At 34.4% G+C, this 18,417-nt stretch overlaps 2 protein-coding genes across 6 annotated transcripts; one reads left to right on the top strand and one right to left on the bottom strand.

The window, feature by feature from the left end:
• Positions 1-25: 25 nt before the first annotated feature.
• LOC136780554 (uncharacterized) lies at positions 26-1,781 on the top strand. The gene is made up of 2 exons (XM_066739001.1): positions 26-1,295; positions 1,449-1,781. Exons 1-2 carry the CDS (start codon positions 1,028-1,030, stop codon positions 1,730-1,732), a joined length of 552 nt encoding a protein of 183 aa, XP_066595098.1. The 5' UTR covers positions 26-1,027; the 3' UTR covers positions 1,733-1,781.
• Positions 1,782-2,566: 785 nt separating this feature from the next.
• LOC136780550 (beta-1,4-N-acetylgalactosaminyltransferase bre-4-like) lies at positions 2,567-18,291 on the bottom strand. Of its 5 annotated transcripts, none has more exons than XM_066738995.1 (9): positions 17,455-18,291; positions 16,474-16,592; positions 8,864-9,007; positions 8,259-8,516; positions 7,824-8,104; positions 7,496-7,732; positions 6,475-6,658; positions 6,165-6,383; positions 2,567-6,076 (listed from the first exon to the last, which is right to left on the bottom strand). In XM_066738995.1, the coding sequence occupies exons 4-9, from the start codon at positions 8,414-8,416 to the stop codon at positions 5,938-5,940; spliced, it is 1,218 nt and encodes a 405-aa protein (XP_066595092.1). In that variant the 5' UTR covers positions 8,417-8,516; positions 8,864-9,007; positions 16,474-16,592; positions 17,455-18,291; the 3' UTR covers positions 2,567-5,937. The 5 variants fall into 5 exon arrangements, with proteins under 5 accessions (XP_066595092.1, XP_066595091.1, XP_066595090.1 ...); XM_066738994.1 differs by lacking the exons at positions 16,474-16,592; positions 17,455-18,291 and adding exons at positions 14,223-14,475; positions 14,553-15,173; XM_066738993.1 differs by lacking the exon at positions 16,474-16,592.
• Between the last annotated feature and the right edge of the window lie 126 nt (positions 18,292-18,417).

Genomic DNA, 18,417 nt, shown 5'->3' with positions numbered 1-18,417 from the left:
ATATATATATATATATATATATATATATATATATATGTGTGTAGCTCAGAATGTATAATAAGCATAGATCCTATTTCTATTCCAAGAAGAACTTATAATTATTAATGAAACGAATGATAAATTTGTAGTCGTGAAAGCAGCTCCCTATTACTACTTAAGGGAATGCACCAATCTTGTTCTTATTCTGCTTCTTCGTTCACCACAGCTGTTCTTTTATGACATATTTAATTAATCATACTATGCAGTAGAGACCCAAATTCGGATATAATATAATTAGTCTTTTCAATTATAGCTAGGTTATCAACCCTCCCCTCCTTTTCTGATAAAGTTAAATTAAAGAGGTCATATTAGTCGTACGATTTTTTCATGTTCGCAGTGATAATATTTCCAATATTAGTAATTTTATCCATTGGCAAATGGAAGCAATGCTCAATAATACTGTTGATTTAATAAGAAAATGATGGATAATTGGCGAATAACAGTTTTTCTTTACCCATCTGTATCAATAGGCCTGTAACATGTATCATATGCAGTGGAGTTGTATGGAAATAAAGAGTAAACTTTTTATATATACATATATATATACATATATATATATATATATATAACATGTAATATGATTTATAACAAACTTTAATTTTTACACTACTTAATCAGATACATTATACATATAGATATACTATACTATACTAGAGATAGAGTATAGACAATGTGTTGTATGCAAATGAATATTATTTATTGATTATTGAAATTGATATTTTGAAACATATTCAATCTGTGGACTTTTCTTTTTATTGCGTCATCCCTCCACACTCCACCAATATCGTATGGTGCAAGTGCAACTATCTTTTGTTACAGTTTTCAATTGAAATATACGCAAGAAGCGAAGAGCTTAGAAATATCTACCACATCTACGATCGTTTGTGTCAGTTTGTGCATTTAGGGGAATAAGCACGAGATCAAACTTTTGAAAAACAACGCACTCTTTTCCTCAATTATTTTCTTTCTTAATTTTGAGAGATCCGATATGGCGGAAACCATGAAATCGTGGCTCTTGAAGCGGTTGGGGATCATTGTCGATTTGAGACCGGATATTTTTGGAAATTACACCAGTGATGGAACGTTATTGGCGCAGCTTTTACACAGTTATGGTATCATCAATAGCCAACAGTTGAAGACTATCGTTAAAACTCAGGATCCTGCTCTTCGCAGAGTCAATTTGAAGCATTTACGGATCTGGCTACATTTCATTGGCGTTACATGCAGCGATCGGTCCATCACAGAAATTTCTATAGGTTATGTCACCATTGTTTTATAAATGTAAATATATAAAAAGGTACAAACAGGTAGGATCCACTATGCTGTTCGTGTACATACATTTTATGTCCAGTTTCTCCTCTAAGCTGTTGAGAGAGTTTTCTTAAAAATGCACGTTGTTATTGCTGCAGGCCAGGGCACGACCGCGTTGCAGCTATTCTATAAAATATATCTCAGCTTGGAAGATAAAGACAGGCTTGACTTTATCACTCAAGAAAAGGAACGTGAAAAATACATACCCACTTCAAGAAAATTCAATGTTGTCCCTGTCCCGGAAGGAAGCTTACCGTGCCAAGTGATATCAAAGCAAAATTTATTCGACAGTTTTTTCCAGAACAATACTGATAGCGTAGATTGGTACCGATATTGGTTTCAGCAGGAAGGAAACAGTACTACGGAGGTAAGTATATTTTAGTGATATCACGTTACAGCATTCTCTTTTGTAACGTAATAACACGTATCTTACGCATCACCCTGATGAAACAAAAGGAGCAATCGACAATTTCGTCTATTCCTGATTCGAACGACGCAGATTCTTGTCGATTCTACTGGCAAGAAAATAAATACAAAGAAGCTAGTAAGCTTTGCAAAAAAGAGATGGAAAAACAACGTTCGACGTATCAATACAGCTCGAATGAAGTACAAGTCGGAACGTCTGATAATTCGACCAGCAGGAAAATTGAAAATTCTAGCTGTAGTCCTGGTGATAAAAATTTGATCGAAACGAAAAATATATCCGTTCCTATTATGAATACTGGGCAATTTAACTCGAAGCTAGTGGAAATGTTGAAAAAGCGCAGACAGCAATCGAATAAAAGCCAGGAGATTCAATTGGAAATGCAGAAAATTCTGTTCTCTGGATTGAAAGAAAGATTTGAAAAGGAACAAGACCTACAAATAGATTCGGTAACTTTGATAAGGAATGCATGCGAAAATCAATGAACGTATAAATAATTTTGTGAATTATAAATCTCGGTACAGGTATTGGCAAAATGTGTATTAAATCAGTCACGTTACGAAAAGCAGATGATAGCGAAATTAGCTGAAATAAGGGGATTTAGAAATACAATTGCAAATAACCGAAGAATTGTTGAGAAAATAATGTCAGATACTGAAGAGAGGGAAATCTTACTGGAAAGGAAAAGGCAGAGAGAGAAGGCGTCTAGAGGAATTGAGGATGTAGATTTGGAAGACAATAGAACGTGTGAACTCCTAAAAAGGCTTGAACATGAAAAACTTCAAAAAATTTATGAAGCTAACAAAATTTATTTTTCAAAGATTATCAATGATTTGGTTGATAAGGTTATAAAAGCAGTTTAATTAGTAGGGTCAGTGATAGGGTAAAACGTCTGGAAAATAAGACAACAAATCTTTTTCATCTAATTATCAATGTTGAAAAAGCAAAAATCATTTATTGTACCAATGGTCTTAGTTTACATACCCTTCCCTAAGAGAGAGATCAATACAATTAATCATAACATTAAGAACCATACATTTTCTGTACGAAAATGTAGATTACTATCTTTTAATTGTTCAATAAAGATTTCAGAATGCAAATTTGACGTACATGTACTTGCGCTCGAGGAATTAACTTCTACAAATTTTGTCGATCTGTTTGGCTATTAGAATTTTAACAAAAGAAAGAAAGCAAATACGAAGCTAAATCACGGATTTAGAAAGGTAAATATGTTATAATATTTATATATACCAATAATGTGTACACAAATTATGCTAAAACAACACTTTATACATATAAATAATTATTATTTTCACCTTTAGATGATTTATGTATTTAACAAAAAAAACCCTTCAGTGCAGAATATTTATTATCTATATAGTTTCGAAAAATTAAATATATTAAATTGATATCAATAAATAAATAGTCAAACAAATTGTTAATTTTTCATTTGATGTAACCAGGAACAAGAAATTATAATCATCCGTCACAGTTACAAGTTTCATTATGAATTATTTAAAAAAATGCTTAAAAATATCGCTTTTGCAAGCTTTTACTCTTACAAATAAATAAATAAAGGTAAATTATTATACCGTGTGTACGTTTAAAACTATGAGAATTAATTTAGAAGAAACTATTAAAATGGACTTCTGTAGGCTTCAATATTATAAATATATTAACAATCGTCTAATATATTAAGTACCAGAATTATTATCACAATGAAAAAAGCATTTATACAGATCTGAAAAAAAACCAGCTTAATTTAGCATTTAAGTTTCTCATGTAAATAATAAATTAAAATAAGACGACATTCCACACACTTTACTTATACTACAATCGTTGTCAATTTTGGCAAATGGCTAACAATATGATAAAGTCTTAGCTAGACGTGGCTAGCCGCGCTAGCCGCTTTATTTTCATTATGATATCTCAATACTACATCCATGACGGGTATTTCAATTCCTTGTTTCTCTCCGCTAATTATTTATAGTAAAAAAAAACTCACAGCCCATGCTTCTTACGCTTAACATTTAACCCTTAAATGCATGAGTTTATTTTCAATAAAAAAATGTTAAATATTAAAAAAATAAACTTTACATTTAGTACATTTTTTGTCTTATGACATAGTAACAGGGCCTAATATTGTAATAAATTATTAATAGGTATGTTTCAAAGGTGCCGCTCTATTTTCGACACACAACATTTAAGGGTTAAGTAATTTTCACGTGTTCTAATAAAGCTGCACTACTCTGATATGTAGTAATATATACTCTTAATTATAAACTAATACTACAGGAATCTCTTCGTTTTCTCATAATGGTACTTTACAATATGTTTTCTTCTTTTCGATTAAACAAATATATATGGGACAAGAGCTTCGATTGTACACAAAACGAAAAGATCTTTTTCTCTCCAAAAAGTTAAACAATACGTATGATACACGCTTACATATCTAATGCGTTTGTGTGCAACAGAGAGCAAAGTTTGAACAAGCTTTAATGCTATTAATTATCTTTCCTCTGTAAAGTTAAATAAATGGAAGAAACATAAAGTAAAGAGAGTATTAAACTACCACAAAACGCGTGGCTTTTTTCCTTTCAATTAATAACACGTTAAGTCGCATAAAAAAATAAATCCCATATCCTTTATCAATTATTACAGTATCTTGTCGATACTTGCTTACTTTAGAAGCTTTTTAATATTTTAAAGGTATTTCTAGAATGTATATTGTTGCTTGTACGTAAGCAAAGTAAAATTTTTACTCTTACGAATTCTTTTATGCCTATAACTGCGTTATCATAGCTTTGTTACAGTCTAATTAATACTACGGACATGTTTTATTTGTCTCGATTGGTTAGACTTGCTTTATTTTTTATCAAAATCTTAAGTATTATCGGAAAGGGACTATCGAAAGGCTTATGGTGGTTTCAGACAAATTGTGATTTTTTTTTAAACATTTTTATAAACCTGTTTTTGTATCACCATTATATTATTATTACTACTATTAATATTATTATTATCATCATCATCATATTGATATTAAGTAAGCAAATTATTTAATGCCTCGACAGTAAGAAAAGCTCATTTTTATTAGTTCATCTTCTGATGCACCGTTAGTCATAAGCTTTTAATTTTTTAATCTAACAGTAGAGTCGTTTGTCTCTTTTTTTCTAAGAAAAACAAACATGATAATCTTTTATCAATTAACGTATTTTTAATTTAATGTAAATGCTTTAAATTATAATTGCGCATACTTATTTATTATGTTTTTATAATAAAAAAAACCTCGATATTGTATGAGGATTATTGATAGACGGACTTAAGGATGAGCATGAAGGACCATACTACATAATATACAGAAAAAAATCATGCTTTTACCACTTGGAGCGAAACAAATATCGTGATTTCATATCCCTAATTATGTTCGACGCTCCTAATGTATATACGTATATTTTATAGGTAACGTATATACATAACTCTACTACATCGCTTGTCCCTTCTCCCTATTTATAATACTTTCCCAGCCTGGTTTAGCGCCCTCTCTCTCTCTCTCTTTTTTTTTATTCCCTTATTTTTGGCACATCAGCTTGATTAATCCTATGCCTACGTACTATATATACCTTAGTTATTCCTTATATATACTATCTATAATCGTAATAAAAAAATATGAGGAATAAAAATATATCGCGTAACAATGTTTCTCTCACCTGCTTGATTAAGCACCGTGCAGTCTGCGAGAGAATAACAACGTAAAGCTACTTTCGATAAGAGCAGTAACGTTTGGACGAGGCTAAAAGGAAGTAAAGCTTTCAATGGTAGCTTTCCTCATAGAAAATCTCATCTGAATAACTCAGCTACGAGGTAAAATTGTAAGGAAAACAAGAATTTTGTTGTCGGAAAGTGCTGTTTTCCTTATAATTTGAACATTTTAACTGAATATCACTTATGTAAAGGGAAAGCTACTTATATAAAATATTAAACTGGTAAGACTCAGTATTTCAAAGAGAATGCAATTGAAGAGATACGAATGAATGTGCAAAGTTGAACAGGTTCTTAAATAAGCAAATCTTGATCATTCATCGTGCCAATGTCCAACGGCAGACTTCGTCTTTTAGGCTAACAGTCTGGCGGACACTGGGAAATTAGCCAATCCAAGGTAGCCATCAGCTAGGCTGTGGTGGAGTTAATTTGACTCGTAGCCAAGTGTACAGTTTGGGCTTCTGTTTATCGACAACCTCGTATCGAAGATTGTTTAGTCCATCTGTAGCAAATCTCTTTTTTCCAGACTTTAAGTACTCGTACCTGTTACAAAAAAATTTTATAATTTTTTCGTCAAAATTATACTACCTACAGCATTAAAAGCAAATAATGTTTAACTAATTACAATTACCTTTTAGGATTAGCCTTTTCTTTTTTGTGCGTAAGCATTTTATATCTAGCCACATTAGGTGGATATCGGGAAATATGAAGGCCTCGAGCTTTAATGCGATTTGCCATATCGTCATCTTCACCACCCCAACCCCAGAAAACATTGCTGAAACCGTTTACTAAGCGGAATTGTTCGCGAGACATTGCAGATACACCACCAAACAGGTCAGCATAGGGCAACCTGTGAAATTTGGAGGAATCATTATTACACCATAATTATAAATATACGACGAAATAAGAAAAAACTAATAGTTGTCTGTAGCTTGAAATACCTGTATTTAAATTTATCTATTGCAACTGACATATGCCTTGGCTGTTCCGGACAATTATATAAATTTCTATCATCTTCCGGAAGAAGATCAACGTCATGGAAGATAAAACAATCGAATGTTTTTTCCTTCAAGGCTTCCACATATCCTACATTCATAAGCATGGCTCGGTTGAAAGCTCCAGTACCTACGAAAGAATAAATTCTAATAATCAATCAAACGAGCAATTCTGTTTCTTTTGCTAAGCCTTTATGTTCTCAAAGTAAACTGCGACGGTATATCACTGAGATAAATGTTAAGTACCGGCCCGGAGCACTAGAATGTTGGAATAGTGGAGTACTATAGCACTAAAGAAACCCAGATGAAAAATCGATATTCTCGAAGCTCAGACTCAAGTGAACGGTTTCACCCAGCGTGTATACTATGTATACATGCCGGAGGCTATTGCACAATGCTAGGAAAAACTAGAGCGCTAGTGGGAGCTAACAAGGCTGTCAAATTACTACATGTATAAAATCAAAATGAATACAAGTATACATCCATGAGTCGTCAGACTAATATACAGTAATTTTCGACTATTTTATTGGAGAAAGTGTAACGTTAGAATGTTGCCAAAGAAAGAATCAATGAAGACATTACGAAATTCGATCATTGTCAAATTTTCTCGTTATTACGGAACAATGTAAAACTCTATAAATCTGGGCGATCGAGCGTTGAATATGTCGTTACGATACTTTTTTCACTGATTAGTAATTAGCTGCAGTTGAGCTTTTAACTCGTCACCACACCTTAATTGCTTCCGGACAAATCGATAGCTTGTTACCCAATAGCTGATTAACTACATAACTACCCTTTTGTAAAAAAAAAAAAACCTCAATTAAAACTTATCCATCACACATTAATTACGTGTGCACGTACTTTTGGTATAAACAGTAACAAAATTAATTATAATTTGTGTTTCGACTAAACAAGTTTTGCAGCAACACGAAGCAAACTAGTTTCACAAATGGGTAACCAAGTTTACCTTCTTGTTCGACCACGAAGATCTGGTAATCAACTTGCTGGCGCAAAAGTATCGGATGTAGATTGTAAAGGAGGCTTTGAAGATGCTGCATACGATCGCGGAATGGAATGATTATGGCAACGCGATATCTAGCTATGCAATCCACAGGACAGCCTCTTCCACCAGGTTTCACTTGAGTAAATATTTTCTCCATGAGTGACATTTCCGGCGGTGACTTGCTGACGACTACCGGGCCCACTGTTGATAAAAGTTTCCTTCAATTATATTCGAACATTTAAAATTGACAGAGAATGTCGAAAGGTAAGTTATACAGCAGCGAGCCGTTTACCGAGATTTGGAGGGATGAGTGGGCAGGCTTGCATGGTGACGCTGTCAGTAGTGTTTGTGTCGAAAGCGAATTGCGCGTTTGCGCTTTCGATCGGATTGCGACTCGACTGGGCTTCTAGCCTAGAAAAGTTTTGTAGGCTACCATTGGCTATTGACTGTAGGTTGGTCGAAACATTCACGTTTAACAGTCCTATCGTTGATCCTGTTCCTGATACTCCAGCTGATGCTGGTCCATATATGATCAGGCCTCGGGGATGGTTTCTGTAAGTGCGATCGGCGTACCTAGTGGAGGAAAAGGAAGAACAATTATTAACACGAAAATTTCTTAAAAATCCTAGATTAATCAATACTATATCAATTATTTTCTCTAAATGATTGTTGAACCTGAATTTTCAGACGCTTTACAAAAAAAATAAATGATACTTCATAATATTACCTGGATGCATTAATGGTGAATATTGTCTCGATGGAGCGACGATCGAGAACGCCACTCAAAAGATACTGTATGGCAATGAGTGCAAGGACGACACACGCAATCGCCTTGTAAAGGTGGTGGGCACGATGCCACAATGCCACGGCTGAGGCCACAGTCATTGCATGCACCAGACACCATAACTCTGGCCTATCGTCGTGAAAATAGCGCTTCCCTCAATAACGCGTACTTTCTTTCTCCAGCCTCTGCATCACTCTTTATCTAAAACCAAATACATTTTATATAAAACTACTGCAGTCTTTCAGAACAATCTAGTCGTATCTTATTAATACCCAACATGATCTAACTTGTTTGACTTATACTTTATTTCTTAGAGAAGCTATTCGTCAAAAGAAAAGAAAACAATTCATTCACATTCAAACTCTATCGCTGCTCGACGTATAACTCAAAACCACTGGAGTGTTTGTTCGCGTTTCTTTGTTGCGTTCTGTTTACACAAATATTTCAGATTCTGTTTATTCTGTAGGTTTGGCTATATATTTAGAACGGGAAGGAGAGCTACGACGTAAGGAAAACTCGAGATAATAGAAAATTGGTATAATTTGTACCTGTAGAAATCGATGAATTTGCTTGGGAAAATTTTTAGCGGTAAAGTCGTCCACCGACGGCTCGTTGTTGTTGATGTTGATCATCAGTCGCATCGCTTCTATAGTAGCTTGCTGCGCGGAAGAACGGTTTCGCACTCGTTAGTTCTGTCGAAAAACAGAAGGAAGAAATAATGAGAAAACTGTGTAGCATGTAGTAATTGGTAAGAATGGGGATAAATGAGGGGAAACTAATTGAGGTTTTGGATGAATTTAGTCGGGTTAACAGATGAGAAAACTGAGAATATACGGAGATTTTAGTAATTGAAGAAAGAGAGAGGTGTAGCAGAAAAGAGTAATGAAGCTTCGGGTGAATTTAGCAGTTTAAGAGCGAAATGCATAAAAGTGGCTACTAGTCTAGTAGTGGCGTGCAAGTGTATATGCGTATCGCCCTGGGCGATCAGTCCTCGTAATGATAAAAGGTCTCGGCCTAACACAATTTTATTATAGAACAACTGTCGGTATCATTTAGACCATCGCATTGCCTATATAGCTCCATTTTTTTCTTCCTTTAACTTTTCGTATACGTCGCAATAAACGCGAAGTAGGTATATGATCAGACAGAATTAGATACGCTTATGGCAATCACGTCAGAGTTTGGCTACTATACTAGTGTCACGCGATAGTAATGACTTTTCTACTCATTGCGATAAAACTCTATCCTCGACTATATCTCCTTTTTTCCTTGTTGACAACCTTACCATTTAGTTTATATGAAAAAATCTAATTTTATAAGTCATTATATAATCGCTAATTATTTACACTAAATGTTTGATTAATTGACACCAATTTGAAACTCATAGATAAAATAATTCATTCCCAGGCACTGATTTATTCAGGTGTACTATGTTTAAGTCTACACACTTTGATTGAAAAGTATTTATGAAAATTTCTTTGAATCAGTCTGTAATGCTTCAGAATGAAATACATATGTTATGAATCTCTACAGAGTTTAATCTAAAAAAGATGAAACCTCAAGATTTCGTAGAATTCTTAATCTCAGAAGTTGCTTTTCCATCATATTAACTGAGTTTTAAACCACGCGCCGAATTGAAAGGTAGCGTAAGAGGGACTATGGCCTATTGGTGAATAGACGACCCAATCAGGAAGGAAGAGCTGGTAGGGAGAATGAAGAGATGATAAGGAGGGGCAGTTTTTCGAATTCGATAGAAGTGAACAGATGAAATATATTTCTTTTATAAAGCTATTTTGAGATTTGTTTAAATAAAAAGTTTTTAAGTTAATAACAGAATACAAGTTAATTACCAACCATAGTAATATTCTTTGGAATATTCTTAACACTATTGTGTAAACGAGATAAACCACAAAGGAAGTCAGTTTTTTTTATCATAAAAATAAAATGCATGTTATCGACCTTGATATTTGATGACTTCCTACTAGAGCCAGACAGTTTACGTTTCAAGTCAATTAATGTCAACCGAATCATATTGCAGAGCGTTTTGGACCGTTCATTGTTTGATGACTTCACGTTCGTGTCAGCGATAATTTGAAAAGGCTGGGAAGGAGGGGAGGGGGGGGGGGGTTGTAGACGTATCATAACTCTTTCTAGTTTCAACAAAAGTGGAGGGTTTCGTAGTGGTGGTAAGTTGACTCTAGCAGAATGTGGAGGGTCTATAATAAATGATGCGAGAGATAACCTCGTTATCGTCGACGCCCCTCAGGACGCCCCCAGGTCTCCAGACCAACCAGGTTCCGCGCGTGTATGTGTACATACATGCATATGTGTATCTGAGGTTACTCTTCAACCTGCATCAACGCCGGGTAATCCGCCACCATTTTTTTAAATTATAAATATCGTCGTACGTTTAATTTCACCCGAGTATCATTACGGACCGTTTAAAAGTCACTAAATAAAATTAAAAAAAAGAAAGGAAGACAGATCAAGCATATTTTTTTAACTCTCATAATTAGATTAATAGCACGCTATACAACTGATCAAATTTTCAGCATACTGCGCAAATTGTCTCGCATTAGTATATCGATCACGTCATGGTCAGAAACTTAGTACCTATTGCGACGGGTTATATTGTTATAAGATAATTGATATTGCAATTGTGCAGTTTTAATTAATTTCAAATATATAACAGTTCATTAATATCACTAGAGGCTTTGGCATTTTTTTTTGCCTATCCATTTTGGTGCAGCTGACAATTGCTGGGTAATAATAAGTCATCATGGCATGAATGAACACGCTTTAATTAATAGCCTATGTGTGACAAATTTGTGAATATTTTTTATGAACGCTAAGCTACATTTATGTGTGTGTACGATAGAACCGAATTACGAAAAGATATTCATGGTATGATTAAAATCGAATGATTTCTATATATATTTGCAAGAATAGGAAATAATTTAAAGAAATTTTTAACTGTTTAGTTACCAGATGAAATTACTAAAGAGTTAATATTTTCATGTATTCGCGTAATAGTTATATTAAAGTTTGAAAAAATAGGAACTTATATTTAGTTATTAATTTTTAACGAGTAACAAGAATTTAAAAATACAAAAAACGACTACGAATGATTATTTAACAAAGCAGTAAAAACATTTGTTCATAATACTTGCTATTTCAACATTTCACTTTAAATATAAGAAAGATTATTATTAAACTAAACCATTTCGGTCCAAATTCATCCAATTTAATCAAACTTTGAAATCATATGTAAAAATGGACTAGACGCGCAAAGTTTATAAAAATTTAAATCAGCCAGGATGGAAGCGCAGCGGTTTTCGAATAAGTTTATTTGAGTTGTTCGTCGAGTCTGCTAACCTGTATATAGGCTGCCGGAAAGCCACTATACTCTATGGTAGCGCTAGACAAACCTCGATAGTTTACTCAGCAAATATGAAAGTTTAAATCAATAAAGTTTTGAGAAAAAATAATTACTTTTTCAATACAAAAATATTGAAAGTCAAAACGTTCAAATAGTGATAATATTTTTGTCTGAAAATTTTGTTGATTTAACGCGTAACATATATTCAGCGAATAGTCTATCGAGGTTTGTCTAATGTCATTTCGGTGTCTTTCCAGTAGCCTAAAGGTTAAATACACACAGGTAACGCTCCATGTCAAAATTTTGTCGAAGAACCGTATAATACTTTAAGAAACGAATGACTCGATGAAAATTGCATGATCGCCGCTACACATACCCATACCCATCTTATGTCATACATAATTTATGAATAGCAATGGACAGGAACGACTTATCTGTTAACGTCCAGCATACTTTTCACACGTGGTCTCCATTCAGCATGCCAACTGCCTATATACACCTTGTCTCAACTTTGCTCGCGCGTATAACTTGCCAGTCCCATTGACCAATCGTGACTTTTGGAATTTTCACTCGTCAGCTATTCCGAGTTCCAATGTCAATAATTTAACACACGAAAAGAGATTACAGACTTGCAAACTTTGAGGAGTCCAAAAACATCCTCGTGTTTTGCACATTAACGACAATCTTTAATTTAGTAAACATAGTCGTATATTACAGCAGATATTGCTAAAATGACAATTACGATGTGGCGAAAAGGGCGTTACTTGCAGTTTTTTTCAACGTCCACTTTCCCTCGGCGAGATAAAAAAGTAATTAAGTTGTTACGGGTCAACCACTTGTTTATATAGCTTGATAAGAAAAATGACGAAAGACGCGCAGCGAGTTGGACTAAGTAAAACGATGACTGCATCTATGGAGAACGATTAATCGTTATTAGCTAGCAGCTAAAAATAATATTTCTATTGTCTCAGTATCGCGCCGTAACTAATTTTATTACTCGAAAGAAACTTTCAACTAGAATGATGGAGATTCTTATTGAAATCTGGCATAAGATCTCAGCTACGAGCGTGCAATCTCTGAACTTTTTCTTAATAGCCGACTTTTTGACTTTTGGATAACTCTCTGTATCTACCAATTAGGCAAACTTTGACCTTTCCTTTCATCCGCTTAATGCCAATAAAAATTATACTCTATCATTCGTTCTACCGTGTATTTCAGAAACTGATTATCCTGAGTTTACTTTCTTCAAAAGGTGAAAGATGTTACTTTTCTTTGAAATGGTAGGCTCTTATGTAACTAAATATGTACTATGTAACTGTATGTAAATATCAGTTTCATATAGATTTAGCGGTATCAAGTGTCGAGAGAAAAATTCATTTTTATGACTCATCACAATTCATTGTTCTGCTTTTTCATCTTTAATGGCCCTATCATGTAACATTAAAATTAAATGTTATCTCGACAGTATTATCAGTAGTGCTGGGGTATTTCAACAAATCGATATTTTAAGGATTATTATCGTTAAGTTTATAGGAGAGTTGATATCCCTATAATAGTAGTAATAGAAGCTATAAGCACGTTGATTGCATCGAGGTCAATCACAGTTTCAATTGTCTCAAATATCAAGTACATTGATGTATTATTTATTGTATTCATTTCTACCGATAATAATAAAGATTAAGGTTGAAGTCTGCCTGCTTTCCATTAATCTATTGAAACTTTGCAAGATTGTGGAAAAATTTGTGTCTGATAAATTATTGTCTAATATTGATTTTATTACACAGTTTTTAATTTTTGTAAATCAATAAATTTATCGAATGATTGGCGGAACCTGGGTTCTTGAAGCGAAAGTGAAAAACCAATGGCATAAAAAGTGAAAAAAATAAGATTTACAACTATCACAGATGTAAATTTCTCTTAGTAATTCTAGATATAATTTTAATCACTTTTACACGAGTTCTGATGGATTTCCACAGCTGTTAGTTTTGGAAAAACTTTATATTCACTATAAAATATGTTTTGTGTTTGATGAAAATGGGTGAATGAGAATCGTAAACGAGTAGTTTTAATTGTCGTGTTACTGATATTAAATTAACGAGCTCTCTTAAAAATACATTTTGTTCGAATACGTAAAAGAAACTCCAGATAAAAAGAAAACCGAATATTCACTTGTTTCATTTGCTATTATTCAACTAATGTTATAGAAATATAAAGTAAAAAATGCTTTTTGAAATGTCAAGAATGATTGATGATGTATATCGGTAGACAGTTGACAGGGGAACCATGAATTATGTATCAATAACACAATTAAATATAATTAGTATATATTATCGCTATTATTTTGTTAAAATTCAAATTAATACGCTCGACTATGTTCTTAGTGCTTATGTTTTCCTCTCATGCACTTTGTTCTTTACGCAGAACAAGCACAACCCATTATAGATGCCAACTAGTCCACTTTTTAGCATAACATTCACAAAAACTTCTTACATAATTCTTCTTTTTTTTCAATTTCTGTTTCAACTCACTCCTCGATTGCGCGACAAATAACTGTAGGAGCACGTGCTTTGAATCCACGTTCCTTGGTTACTGAGCCACGTGTCAAATACGCGTAGAAGCTTGTTTAATCTCGATCATCAAACGAGAAAGTGACTGGCAGCTCTGGACTCTTTGGTGATTAGCATTAAACGTATAGACTCTAAGAAACTCGCACGTTTCACCACTGTTCCTACGCCTATCTGCATAACGGCTCAAGTGGCTCAGATTTTGTCGCATTGCCAGCTGCAAAGGTATATAGTATGTACCTATTATAGTACACTAATACTGACCTTCTCAATTCAATCGGTGCAGCCTATTACTTTTTACGCTCCCACGATAACCAGCGAGGTATCAGTTCCCTTCACAAGCTGCTTTCTACACACTTGGAAATTTCAGTGATTCCAAGTTATATTCTTTAATAAAACAATCGAGAAAACCATTTTATATACGAATAACCAATACAAGAAGATTCCCAGAATCCTTGACACGGTATTATTTTAGGGATTGGTGCGGGGAGAAAATATTATGGAATGTTTAAGGACTGGAGCGATAAACGAGCGAAGCGTTTGTTTGTAAACCTGTACGAGAGTAACCATAAGATGGATTCCTTTGAATGTCATTGAAACGTGTTATATGTATTCAGTAAACTCTGTTGATACTTTTTATTTTCCACGAATAAACAACTAACAAATTGTGTATGGATTTAACCGAAAAATTGAAGGAGCTTGGGCAGAGCAAGGTTTGGGAAGGGATAGAGAAGGGGGGAGCAGGGGAGGAGGAGCGTGGATGGAGTGTCTCGGTGGCCGTGGCGTTGTCACGATTCGATCAATGAGATGGCGCGCTTAGAATTAATATTACACGTTTACGTCTTGGCTACACGATGCCCTAACGCAGACTGATCACTCTAACTAAGCAAGCTTGAGCCTGACTCCTGAGTGGTCTGACGCTGAACGGAACCGAGTACCGATTCGATTGGATTAGTGTAGCTGGACGTGGACTGGATGGACGACTGGAATACTGGATGACTCAGTAACGGTGCTCGGCCCGTTCAGAATTCAACTTGTTCCTCCTCAACATCGTCGAGTAAACCGGCATCGAGTTTATTGGTCGAGGGATGACCAGCAAATCTTTTAACCTACCACACACTGGTCCCTGGCGAGATAATTGTGTTACCTTGACTAACCCAGTTATTATAAATTTGCTCGCATTCCGCACACTGAAAAAATTCCTCTAAATTATCCCCACGTTATATAGCATTCCTCTATTATTTCCTTTATGCATCTATAACTATTTCACATACTCCCATTGATTCATACCAGTTTTTGCTCAAAATTCTCTTACTGTTTATGTAATTTATATTTATAGATCGTTTCCTGCTCATTGGTTAACTTCACCTTCGCGTTTTACTGGTGCATGACTTATCGAGAACTGCGAAATGTAAATAATTGTATTTGTGGCTGTTCTGATTCAAGCTGGCCATACATTGGCAAAAACTTTTGGTTACACAGTTTGGTTTTACTCGTACGAGTTAAAATTGAGTTTTGGGGTCATCCCAAGGGAGCCGTACGGGTAAAATCGTTTGAAAAACCGAACGTGTATGACCAGCTTCACGCTCCATTGCTTTTAGGTGCCAGTTAATCGCGTAATCTCTTCTTCTCTCTCACTTTCGGTTATCGCGTTCGCTAGAAGCGAAAGTTTTGATAATAGCTATCAGACAGATTTTGCCTAATTGCTTGGTTCTAAATTAGTATTGCTTTATTGCGTGGTATACAGGGTACCCCGTTCAAAATTTCTTAACGCCAAAAAAAACGTTCGTCTCCTTTGTTGGTAGATGTATATATTTCTCGTTTTCCATAGAGCCTCTTTTTGAAACTTTTTTCTATTTACATATATCTCTTGCGTATAAAGGTGGAGATAAACGCTTCTTTATTTGCATTCTTTGCCACGTTTTATGTATTGTACCCTGTATGCGTTACACAAAAAGCGCGAAATATCTCGAGATTTGCGGAAGTTGAGAGCGAGTTTATACAAAGCCAATTAAAACACAGCTAAGCAAACCACTTCCATAATGCGATAATAATCGTGAGTAAAACATTACCCGGAAATGACGCTGCTCGTACTATCATCTCTTAAATCGATACCGCAAAACCGGAAATTTAATTTTTGGTTCTAATGCATGCAGTAAAAATTTTCAATTATATGACGTTTTTATAATTTCAACACGGATCGCAATATTCTTACCTCGATAAATGATATTTTTCCATTTTTACATAATAGATACAAACCGATGAAAAATCAATATAGATAATACATATTTATGAAATATTCATAATTCATATACAATAGTAGCACACGGTCACCTGAAAATGATATGTAGCTTTTAATATTATCTTTACAAAATGTAAAATAATAAATTCATAGTCTGATCTTTGTGCTTTTTTTTATATTCTAATAACTACTGCATGCGATAACGTATATACTTGTGAAATATACCTCCGAGAGTGAACGAATCTCTTACAAACAAATTTTTATCTAGTCGCGGTTCTGAATGCGTTTTCCACTAATATCTTAGACGTAAAAGATTTGTATATCAATCTTACTTTATGTTTACATTTCTTTTGTGTAATCTCAGTACAATAAATTACACCTATACCTTTTTCTGAAAAAACTTTTCAAATATTTGAGCTAATATTTCCTAGAATTAAAATTAATTGTATCTTTTTTAGAAACTCTTAAAAAAATAATTAAGTATCTATAAAATTCAGTTTCATATTTGTATACCGTTGATAAAAAATTATACTTGTTCTGTAACAAAGTAAAGCAATATTCTCGATGAAAATAATACAGTTTGAAAATGATTGAAAAAGCAAATATTTATTTTTTAGTATATTATAAGCAAAATGCAAAGTGAATCTATTTGTTTAAATATGAATGAGTCAGAGTCCAAAATTAGGTTAAGATAGCTGAAGATTGAGATTGAAAATATTGGCCGTTTATGTTTAAATAGAATTAGCTGAACAATTTATAGCACTTGTTTTTCTCTTCATAATAATTACAAAAGAAGCTGTAGTGTATAAGTAAAAATAAGCGAACAAGCAATTTGATTTTTAAAGATAATGATGAACTAGAAAAGATTCTAGAAAAGGATAAATAATTAAAAATACGACATAACGTAGTCGTCGGATAGCAAAGCATAATAACATATTAAACAACTATAGTTACCAGCATTTGAAAAGAGTTTCGAGTACAGCATCCAAGCTGTCCATGACCTTAATCCTCGATTAACGTTCTTGAAACACCAGATACTTTTGTTTCTGTCATAAACGCATTTATAATAGGCAAGTAAATCATGTCGCAACACGCTACACTATAACTTGGCACTTTCAGGAAGAATCTGTAGAGTCCTTGCTGGAAATGAAATCACGTGACTATAGATGTCACACTGTTGTCCGTCAGTCTCACAGGAGTCACAGTTTTCAGTCAGAAGACTGTCAGTCGGTTTGGGTAAAGAAGCACGTATGGAGGATATTTATTCGATTTGATATGATGTGGGCTGATACACTCGATAATGTTGCACGATCCGGCAGCACACTTTCATCTTATTAGTCTGTTTACGCGAACGGTAAAGCAGACTCAGGTGAGTAGGCCTGGATAAGCCTAGTTTGACAATTGCAACGCGAGCTCACCTTTCTTTATAAAACGTGAGAAACGAGAAGTGCCAGCAATGGAATTTCGGATGATCTTCGATTAATGGATGGTTATGGATATTTCCCGGGATTGATTGGTCGAGAAATGTCGAACTCGTTTGGAACGGAGAGAAGAATCCTTGTTAGCGGCACCGCAGCGAACATCGTGAAGCGCGTGGTAGTTTGGTAGTGATGGTAGTGACGTAGCGCGTAAAGGTAGGAACAAGTCTGAGTGTAGAGTGGAGAAAAGAAAAAACCCGTTCAAGTAGTAGTAAATGTGCTGCTGGTGCTGGTAAAGTAAAAGCTGCAGGCTGCAGGCTGCAGCGCGCAGCTAGGGGTCGAGCGAACTCCCCTCTCAGCAAAAGTGAGGCATTTACTTAAACGCCATCTATGAAGCTTCCTTTCCCTAGGAGAAATGCACACGCCTTGTAACAAGCAATTCAAATTTGTTATCTCTTTCGATAATTAATTTGATAACAAATATATTAAGTGAGTGATT

This window comes from Prorops nasuta, unplaced genomic scaffold (assembly GCF_024137725.1).
Source record: "Prorops nasuta isolate Cenicafe-Biocafe unplaced genomic scaffold, Cenicafe_Pnas_1.2 PNAS00019, whole genome shotgun sequence".
Lineage (NCBI taxonomy): Eukaryota > Metazoa > Arthropoda > Insecta > Hymenoptera > Bethylidae > Prorops > Prorops nasuta.
The sequence above is the reverse complement of the archived record's forward strand: the minus strand, read 5'-3'. Positions and strand labels throughout refer to the sequence as shown.